This window comes from Neltuma alba, unplaced genomic scaffold (assembly GCF_004799145.2).
Source record: "Neltuma alba isolate B1F8T4 unplaced genomic scaffold, ASM479914v2 tig00013459_pilon, whole genome shotgun sequence".
NCBI lineage: Eukaryota > Viridiplantae > Streptophyta > Magnoliopsida > Fabales > Fabaceae > Neltuma > Neltuma alba.
The window spans coordinates 27,619-37,872 of NW_021637695.1; the positions used below are offsets into that span (position 1 = coordinate 27,619).

The 10,254-nt window shown below is 36.6% G+C and overlaps 2 protein-coding genes across 3 annotated transcripts; one reads left to right on the forward strand and one right to left on the reverse strand.

Moving 5' to 3' along the window:
- Positions 1-437: 437 nt before the first annotated feature.
- On the reverse strand, positions 438-3,579 carry LOC114737512 (replication protein A 32 kDa subunit A). Its single transcript, XM_028925451.1, has 10 exons — positions 3,322-3,579; positions 2,950-3,060; positions 2,643-2,740; positions 2,443-2,484; positions 2,274-2,351; positions 1,410-1,485; positions 1,232-1,318; positions 1,069-1,148; positions 879-947; positions 438-783 (listed from the first exon to the last, which is right to left on the reverse strand). The coding sequence occupies exons 1-10, from the start codon at positions 3,424-3,426 to the stop codon at positions 708-710; spliced, it is 822 nt and encodes a 273-aa protein (XP_028781284.1). The 5' UTR covers positions 3,427-3,579; the 3' UTR covers positions 438-707.
- Positions 3,580-4,129: 550 nt separating this feature from the next.
- LOC114737513 (COP9 signalosome complex subunit 5a-like) lies at positions 4,130-7,165 on the forward strand. Of its 2 annotated transcripts, XM_028925453.1 has the most exons (6): positions 4,134-4,654; positions 5,127-5,408; positions 5,488-5,635; positions 5,764-5,846; positions 6,887-6,964; positions 7,076-7,165. In XM_028925453.1, exons 1-6 carry the CDS (start codon positions 4,250-4,252, stop codon positions 7,163-7,165), a joined length of 1,086 nt encoding a protein of 361 aa, XP_028781286.1. In that variant the 5' UTR covers positions 4,134-4,249. The 2 variants fall into 2 exon arrangements, with proteins under 2 accessions (XP_028781285.1, XP_028781286.1); XM_028925452.1 differs by lacking the exons at positions 5,488-5,635; positions 5,764-5,846; positions 6,887-6,964; positions 7,076-7,165 and having other exon boundaries at positions 4,130-4,654; positions 5,003-5,212.
- Positions 7,166-10,254: the final 3,089 nt, after the last annotated feature.

Sequence of the window (10,254 nt, forward strand, 5' to 3'; positions counted from 1 at the left end):
AGAGGCTATAAAAGGATTCATGTGCGCTTTTCATTACTTCGCTATTTGCGTCTATTGGGCCTGCACCTAGCATGAGATCTTTGGATATTGGGCTTAAGTGAACTTAACCTGGCCCATAATATTGGGCTTAGGACATCATTTGATCGCTCTGAATAATGAATTAATCACAGTGATGCAGCAGTAACAGGAGTTAAAACTACAAATCAAGGTCCAAATTTCCCCCGAAAGTCTCAAATAAGATTACCTTCATTAGAAAAATAATCGCACCTGTGAAAAAAATGACAATGATGCGCATAGATATCGTACTTGTTTTGAAAAACGTCACGCATTTGACTCTTAACGTTAGACATGCTCCAAAAATCTCAGTTCGTGGCCGCAAGGTAGCTTTTGTGCACTGTAATATGCTGCTTACAACGTCATCAACAACAATGGTGGATACGCCAAGCCAATCATTATATTAGTAAAGCAAATATAAATCTTTTGCATCAAACCATCATACTTGAAGAAATCAATTCCTATAGCATCATGTTATCAAAAGTAGTCAGGCCAAATATGCTAAAACCTTCTGACAAGGCTTAAGTACACAGTACATGACTCGTTTAGTTTAATCCTCTGTCAAGGTAATCCATCCATAAACTTATCTACATCCTCTTCAACCCAATGAAAAAAGACAATAAATAATTATAGTATCCAAGCGATTAAATACATCAAGCTTGCTTGTAATGATTGTCATCGATGGTGGAGTATACTAGTCCATCGTCACCAAGAGTCTTGAGTGACAACCTACCATCATAAACAGGTTAAGTTAGATGCAATTTACCCAGACTCATGCATAGCAATACTGAGATTCCAGACAAACGAATAGAAAGGAAGAGTACATGATCTTGTCCAGTGGAAGTTTAAGCGCTCGAGACAGCTCATCAACATGTATTCCCCTTTCATCAGACCTGCAATTTTGAAAACAATCCAGTTTTTTTAATAGTGGTATTCACAATCCTGAAAAGTTAGATGAAAATTATGAGGTGAGAGGAAAGGTAGAAGGAACATAATTATCATCGTGTAACTCACATGTCGGAATGCTGATTCAGATAATCAAGGACCAATTTATCACAATCCTTGAGCCCATCCACGCTATATTGTGCATATAACTGACGTAAAGGGAATTATTTAATCAATCCAATCATGCAGAACAAGAATTTTAACCAAAACTTTTGATGGATAAATCTCATACTGGATTAGATGATGGTGCTTGATTTCCATTTGTTGTTGCATGAGATGAGTTTATGGACGGAGGACGTGCAGGAGTAACTCCTTCAACCTAGGAAGAAGAAATTCAAAGAAAAGCATTACGCATGATGCTGTTAACTAATGAGAAAACTGGAGATGCTCATAAGTAGGAAAATATGTACCTTTACTTTAGAGTGTAGATGATTATGTATGCAGTCAATAAAGTGAAAAGAAATCTCATCATAATTCATCACTGGCCTGGGGAAAAAAGCACAAATACAAAATAAGAACGACAATCCAACCAATCCAGCTAAGCATGCAACTTCTCTAAGAATAATTACATTAATGATTAATTTAGGAAATTACTTTTCAGCTCCAAGCAATATTCATGTGGTTCAAATGTAAATCCATCAAGATAAGTAACCAATCTTTAAATTCAATGCAACGAGTAAATATTATTGAGAACAGAAGTTGAAGATCCACAGATGCTAGCTACCAAGGATAGCACACTCCAACCCATCACGTAGGACCAAATAACAATTATCACCGAAATTAAATTGAAACCGAATTAGATCATAAGAAACACTAGGAACCGTGCCTCCAAAAAGGCACCTTATCCATGTGTCATGATCCTTGACTTATCATAGATTGAAAGTACTGTGGTAAACCTAAAGCTCAGGGAATTAGGAAAATCCAATTTCATACCCACATTCAACAACACCAGGTCAAAACCCCCCAGAGCTAGATACTGCCCCACCAAATACTAAAGCTTTATTGATTATTCAGCAGGAATAAACCTGGTGGTCTGTGTGACGCTGATCAAGCATACCAGATCACTTTTCCAGCTATAAAACATTGGCCAATGAGTGAGACAGAAGTGTATTTTGCACCCAGGATCTACTTAATGAATTTGTGCAACTAACCCAAGATTCAAAAGGGAAAATTGGATTTGGCATGCCATTAATTTATACTACAGTAACTAGAAAGAGATCAAACAAGCATGATTCAATTGAGATATTTTAAATAAACAGGATTAGTAAAAATACCTGATTGAGAAAGCAACAACCTGTTTTACACCTTGAAAGCTTTTTAAATGCCCATACACACGAACATATATACCATCCCTGTCATTGAATATCTTGAAAAGGTAAAAATCATGAGGAAGGTACCGCTGACTCGTATATTCACATAGAAAATATATAGTTAAAATCTCACCGTATTTCTTCCATTTCCTTTGTATCAAAAGGTTCATTCACCCTAGTTAAACAATCAGAAAGGCATTCAGAATACATTTTCACCGCATAGTTGCCAGTAGCTAAAAATATATGAATTAAGTCATGAATAATTTAGATACATGCAAGCACAAAAACACACGTTTGTCACAAATCACTATAGCATTAACATTCATATGGTACCATCTTCGACATTTGATCCGTCCTGTTCCATCATCTAGAACAAAATTAACGTCAGTGTTTCTGTCAACTTTCTCAAACACCATGCCAAGCAAGGTGACCTGAATTAAAAAAAAAAACAAAAAAACGAAACCGTATCAAGTATAAGCTACGATGGATAAAAAGTTCTAAATCTCAAAAATAATATCTTTGATATATCGTTAAGTAATCATCCAGATCAGTGGAGGTAAATTATTTAGTTTATATGCCTGAGGCTACATCTAGATGTGAAAGCATTATATTTCTTGAACTAATAGAGAATGAATCTCACATTGGTAACATCCACGCCGTTGATTAGGAAATTCGACTTTTCGTCGCCGGACTGAGAGGCTTCGCTTATCTGCTTCACTGTTACCGGAACTAAACCCTGAGTCTCACGGCTCTTTTCCGAATAAAAAGGGCCGTGCGAAGGATAGGGAAAGAACAAAAAGAACGATGAACCCAGTTAGTCGATACATCCCAATATACCTCATAATTTCGCAAATCCATAAACCATCGAAGCAACCGGTATGACAGTTAGATGTTCAAGAATGAAAAACAAGACAGATGAGACAGATCACTTACTTTGATCAAATATTGGTTTTTTCTGCACCAAACAGAAATTTAATAACGAAAAATAGGAGAGATGAGGGAGACCACTTACTTTGGCCGGTAACGGAGATGAATCGTTATGCTGGGTAGACTCCGCGGTCATGAATCCGCCTCCGGAGAAGGCGGCAGTAGCATCAAGCTGGCTGCTGGAGAACATCAGTTAATCTAGAAGAGATAAAGCAACAGAGATCGTGAGAGAAAGAAACGGATAAGTAGCAATTGGCAACGAAATGTTAAATACTGTGTGTGGGGATGAAATTATATCGTTTCCCGCCAAGAATGCTACCCTTTTCCCGCCGTTTAGGGTTCGGGGACTTCCCGCTCTCGGTCGATTTTTCGCCGTGGAAATTAACAATAAATTGAATTAGCCTGCTACCCTCAGTTTCCCCCAAAAAAAAAAAATTTACAAAATCTTAAAAAAAAATTTAAATTATTAAATCCAAATCAGGTTTAATAATATCACTTTAATTAATTTTAACAATATTGTTATTAGAAATAACAACATAGAGTATTATTTTTAAAAAATTATTTAAGATTTAGTAATTTTTAAAAAAATCAAATTTTTTTAAACCAAAATTTTGTGTTCCCGGAAAAAATTGACTTAATATAAACCAAGTATCTGAAGTTATAATTATTGACTATTTTTTGATTATATAAAGTATTCACTTACTAATCAAATCAGAAAAAAATGCTTTTCATGATGGTTTTGCATAAATTAGAAATACCATTCATTAATCTAATTACTCTTACATTTTTATAAGTGTAATAATTGTTGATATATTTGTCCATATATACATATACATATAATATGGAAAAAAAAATTAAACTTGCGTGTATGAGTGGACTCTCCGAACGCCATTTCGTGCAATACTTGTGACTCATTCGAGTCCTCTCTCAGTCCGAGCAAGAGTGCGAACTGCGAAGCAGAATAAGATCAAGGAGTTTGGTTCCTCCAAAATCGGAATTTTGCTCCACAAAGAATGGAGCCCTTGTCGTCGTCTTGTGCGGTAGCACAGCAAACATGGGAGCTCGAGAACGACATCATTCCCGTGGATACTCCCACTTCCTCCGACCAAGCTTCCGACTCCATATTCTACTACGACGAGGCCGCCCAGAACGACTTTCACAGGGAGAAGCCTTGGATCAATGACCCTCACTACTTCAAGCGCGTTAAGATCTCCGCCCTCGCTCTCCTCAAGATGGTTGTCCACGCTCGCTCCGGCGGCACCATTGAGGTTATGGGTCTCATGCAAGGTAAGACTGACGGTGATGCCATCATCGTCATGGACGCCTTTGCTTTGCCTGTTGAAGGCACCGAGACTCGGGTTAATGCTCAAGCTGATGCCTATGAGTACATGGTTGATTACTCTCAAACAAACAATCAGGTCTGTGCTTTTGGTTTTTGCTGGTTTCTTTCTTTTTAACTTTTATTCCTTCGGTTTTCTTTATACTATCCGGTCTATTAAGACCTGGCTTCTAGACTATAAATAAATTCTTACAATTAGGAGCGGAGGAAGTATTTTAGAAGGACGCGGAAACAGGATTATTGGGATCATCTGAAAAAGCCCTAGGTTTCTTCTTCTTCTTTGGTGCTGCTAGTCGCAAGTTTGAGGCCCCTTGTTTACGTTGGGTTATAGTATAACACCTTACGCCTAGATATTTATGATGTTTTGCAAGTCTTATCTCCAATAAAATTCCATTGCCTTTTTGTTCTTCCGGGATTGAATTATTAGGTATTGGTTCTCTGTCCCATGGTGTGGTTTCTCGTGATGGCAATATACTCAATTGGGCTTCCTTGCAAGACCGTTTCCAAACTCGAGTGATTCTATAGCTGGCTAACAGTATGTCCTGGTGTAGGCTGGCCGGTTGGAGAATGTTGTGGGATGGTATCATTCTCATCCTGGTTATGGATGCTGGCTTTCAGGAATCGATGTATCTACGCAAATGCTAAACCAACAATTTCAGGAACCTTTTCTAGCTGTTGTTATTGACCCTACGAGGACTGTTTCTGCTGGAAAAGTTGAGATTGGAGCATTCAGAACATACCCAGAAGGATATAAGCCTCCAGATGAACCTATCTCTCAGTATCAAACCATCCCACTCAATAAGATTGAAGACTTTGGTGTGCACTGTAAACAGGTTATTCTTATTTCTTATCCTTTTCTTTCAAGAACATGTATCCCCACCTTGTTTGAACTCCTTTTGTGTGCTTTTGCAGTATTACCCATTGGATATCACTTACTTTAAGTCTTCTCTTGACTCACACCTCTTGGATCTGCTATGGAACAAATATTGGGTGAATACACTATCATCTTCTCCTTTATTGGGCAATGGAGATTATGTTGCAGGACAAATCTCAGATCTAGGTATTTTTGTGTGACTTTCATATCACTGCAATCTCTTTTGGTTTAATTCTGTTGCCTTTTTGTCTGCACTAGAGATGTGGTATTGTACTATTGTTATATATCTCAGTAGCAAAACTTCCTTATTGTAGCTGAAAAGATAGAACAAGCGGAGAATCAGTTGTCACATTCTCGCTTTGGACCACTAATAGCTCCTGCTCCAAGAAAGAAAGAAGTGAGTAGCTGTTGCTCTAGAAATCTACAGCATCTTCTTTCATGTAGAGAAATAGCTTTACTTTGATTTTGTTTCAAATGTTTATTATTGTTACTTTGAAATCAGACTTAGTTTAAGCTGATAATTGGCCTCAATCGATACCCTTCTTCTTCTTTTTTTTTCCAACTCAGTCTTTTCACTATTTATCTGCTGTCTGCATGGGGAAAAAAAAAGTAGATATCGATTGCCCTGCGTGATGTCAAGCCAACATCTAAGGTCAACCATGAAAATCTATGATCAAGATATTGCACTCTTTTTCATTGGTTTTAGTGTTTGCCCTTTCTTCTTCCTACATTGGTAAGATGATAACTATCTGGTATGTTGGGCATCTCTATAATCTTTATGATTTTTCTACCTCAGCATATTCTTGTGATCTGGGAGTTGGATCAGAAGACCGAACGTGATAATGTGATCTAGGATTTCAATTCTTCCATGTTTCTGCACCGTTCTGCACCGTAGCAACACTAAGATAATTTTGCACCATAGCCTAAATACTAGTTCAGGCTACTATCATCAATTGATTTTTGTAATCTGCTCCCCGGGGCCCGTTTAGATTGCTCCAATGGATGATTTCATAGAGCCAACTAAAAGGGAGTGTTGAGCATTTTCACTGCTTGGCAGCACATGGAGGAATTTCAAGGGGGAAAAGATAGTGGGAAAGAAGTCGAAAAATATTTACCTGGGATGTGATAAACCAGTCACGACAAAATATACCTAGAATGTGATGATCAGAGACATTGCATGTCTTAGAAGCGGGACGTTAATTTGATTGACATAAGCTTAATGAATGCCTGAATTTGGGAGAAGCGAGTTGTGCTTAAGATTTGTTTCTTCTTCCACTCTCATTTAGATATACAAAGTACACGATGATTTCATAGCTGGTATCTACACAAAGTAGACTTGACAGTTCTGTGATGCTGAAATCCTCCTCCTCCTTTCCATTCACTCTTCTCTCCTTCTTTGCCCCAATACTAGATGTTGACAACTCAATGGATTTGCAGGAGGAATCTCAACTGGCTAAGATAAATCGTGACAGTTCAAAAATAACTGTGGAGCAAGTACATGGTCTAATGTCACAGGTATACATACTCTGTTTCAGATAGCCTGGCAAATTCTATGATCAAATTTCTACCTTCTTTGAACGTGGTTTGTGGAAAGCATTGCCCTGACCTGCCCCCTTTTCCTTAAAGGTCATCAAGGACATCCTTTTCAACTCTGTGCATCAGGCTAACAAGTCCCAAGCTGAAACATCAGGTCCTGAACCGATGATCGAAAGTTGATTGTGTTAGATATTTTATTATAATTATTATTTAGATATATATTAGGAAATTAATAAAATACTCTGAGTGTGGCCCTTTCAGTCAAACAAGGCCCAAGCCCAGTAGGGTTAAGCTTTTCAGTCTATATATGTGTTGATAACTCTCTGATGGTGAGACACACAACAATTGAGTTGACGGCTGAATATTCTGAGAGCGAGTGAAATACCTATCTGCTCCCTTGAGGTTCCCTGACTGGTGACGGCTAATCCAGTTGCCATCACTGTGCCCTATTCCAGTCAGAAGAGACCTGAACAACTCTTTTCTTCTAACTGTTGTTCTCTTTTGCAGCTCTATTCCCCTATCTCAGATCCCGAGATAATTCAAGATAAGACAAATGGCAAGAGGTACACAAAGATTCTTCCGCTGTATTATTTTATGAGAAGATTCACATCTTTTTATTGTTTAATTTATCTGTATTGTGAATCTGTCTTACACGTGGTATCAGAGCCAGGTTGTATTATTCTCTGCCTTTTTATTTTCTTTATCTGGGATGATCTGAGCATAAAATGGAACACAATGTTTTACCGTTGTGACTCACATCGGTTCCATTAGCAGATCAGAGATAATTATTTTATACCGCAAGTTATTCGAATTGAAAATTAAATCCAGTACTATACGTTCTAGATTTTTCACGTTTTCGGATGAATGGGACGCGAGGAGATAAATAACTGTTCCTCCAATGATCGCGTCACCGACTCCATCACCATTTGGAGACCCGAATCATTGCGTTTTATGCTTTATTTGTTCAAAGGTTAAATTTTATCTACGTTTTTGTTTTCTTTTGATTCGGTACATGTTAGAGGTGTGTTTTGGACATTTGGGACGGAAAAGAAGAGAACACTCAACTCTTCGATGATCACCGTCGCCACCTCCGTCGGACTTAGGAGGAACCGAAAACGCTGCTCTTTCATTCTTCCCTTTTATTTCGTTTTTTTTTTTGGCCCCTTTTACCATTTAAATCTCGTTCCATGTTGTTTTTTGTGAATTGCGTCAAGAGAAACAAAGAAAAATGGCGTCTTTTGGGCGAAAAATGGCGCCTTTACCGCTGGAAACGGACCAGGGCCGCCGGAAATAATGGCAGAATCCGGCTGCAATGAGGGGGCTGCGAAACGGGTCCGAAACGGGTCAGGAGTCGGGTTAACCTAACCCGACTCCATCTGGAAGAAGACCTGATTCCAAAACGTCGTCGTTTTGCATTTAGGAGGCTTCTTCTGTTATCATTTGAAACGGCGTCGTTTCAGTTAATATGCACCCTAATAGGCAAATTGACAGAAACCTAGTGTTTCATTTTGCAAGCTTTGTTTGTGTCTGCCTTGTATATCCCAGTTTTTCTTTCCCAGGATTAGCTACCTTCATTTTTTTTTTTCCCCGTTCCCCATTTTGGTAATTATGAAACTCTGTGGGTAAACTATGTTGTCAACATCATATACCAATTCATCTAACAAAAACTAAAATGTCTTTAAATTGAAGTTTAATATGCAAATGATTTTGACTTCTTAGTCTTAATGCCTTTCTGATCTTATTTTAAAATGAATAGGAAGTATTGTTGGCATTGTAACCTGAAACAGATGATACACGTGGGATTGACACCCTAAACTGAACAGATGATTCTTGATCGGTTCGTCTGCCAAAGATATGACAAATCAAATCAGTTAATCAGTTTTGAATATGCTTATAAGAAACATGGCAAACATATTTCTTTTAGATCTCTTCTTGGCCAAATTTAGTAGATCTTACCTGCAACATTTTTTTATAGTTGTTTATGATTAAACGAATTTTTTTTTTTAAACATACAAACAGAAGATCTTTCCATTGAAGAGAAATAGGTTTAGTAGTGTAGGGTCCGCGTGCTCCCGTTCTAGATTAATATTGAGTTGCATGTTATGTCTTTTATTTCTCGTTAATAAGATGATGTGAAAAGCGTGCATATCCATTTGACATTAAATAAGAATTTACCCTATAATAAGTTATCAATAGCGTGAGTTTCAAATTTTATAGCATGAATGGAGGAAAAATAAATCAGACAAACCAAAACTTACAGTCGGGAACATCTCTTATATTAGGATTGTTTTCAATACAAAGATACTTATACTTAGCCAAAAAAAAAAGTAATCTGAACTATTAGGATTTTTTTTTCAGATCAAAATTCATGAGAAATATTATAATTAAGTTGACTATACTACTTCTGGTCTTTAATATAAAATCTCGTTTGACTTTTATTTTGGTTCTAATTATAAGATTTCAATCCACTTTATTTTTCATGTTTATGTATTTTTTTCAAGTCAATCCTTCTAATAATAGTAGTTTTGACCAATAAACTTGATTAACAAGGATATTTTAGGAAATATAATATCTATTTATTACAAATAATTAACTTAACTTATTTTCTTAATCTTCTCAAATTAGCCAACCAGCTCTTATAATTAAGACCGGAAGTACTATTTGTTAGAAATATTCCTTTTTTTTTTTTATAAAAGTAGGAATACCCTCATATTTAGTGATTCTATAATAATAAAAAGTCCGTTTCAGTTCGGTAGAAAATGAAGAATTTTAATTTATATAACATATGTTATTTATTATTTACAATATATTTGTCTCTTTTTACCTATTTTAATGGAAGGGTCAGTTTTTGCACTGATCTCCTATTTTTCTATGCTTAGCGTTGTACGAACTACGAAATAATCTGAGTTCACAGTCCACACCCCAAAAAAAAAAGAAGAAGAAAGAAAAAAGAAAATCACAACTCTTTTTTTTTTTTTTTGAGCAAAAAAATCACAACTCATTAGCAAGATGTTATAGGCTTGACGGCTTGACCTGCCCTGCCTAATAGATAAGGAACTAATGGTCCCAATGAACGAAAATGTTGAACCGCTGAACAATTTCATTGAATTAATATATTCTTTTTATTTGCTGCTGCTGTTATGCCATGATTTTTCTTCTAAACATTTACACTCAGTTCTTTTCATTCAATATATTTTATCAATTTATTTGATCTAAAATATTTTATTGGAAAGAATTTAACGAAGCTAACTCCAAAGAGTGGACTAATT

Coding starts and splice junctions, on each gene's coding strand:
- LOC114737512 (XM_028925451.1), bottom strand. CDS start 3,426: ATGTTCTCCAGCAGCCAGCTTGATGCTACTGCCGCCTTCTCCGGAGGC. Junction 2,741..2,949: donor ACGGCGTGGATGTTACCAAT/GTGAGATTCATT, acceptor TTTTTAATTCAG/GTCACCTTGCTTGGCATGGT. Junction 784..878: donor CTTCCACTGGACAAGATCAT/GTACTCTTCCTT, acceptor TTATGATGGTAG/GTTGTCACTCAAGACTCTTG.
- LOC114737513 (XM_028925453.1), top strand. CDS start 4,250: ATGGAGCCCTTGTCGTCGTCTTGTGCGGTAGCACAGCAAACATGGGAG. Junction 5,847..6,886: donor CTGCTCCAAGAAAGAAAGAA/GTGAGTAGCTGT, acceptor ATGGATTTGCAG/GAGGAATCTCAACTGGCTAA. Junction 6,965..7,075: donor TACATGGTCTAATGTCACAG/GTATACATACTC, acceptor TTTTCCTTAAAG/GTCATCAAGGACATCCTTTT.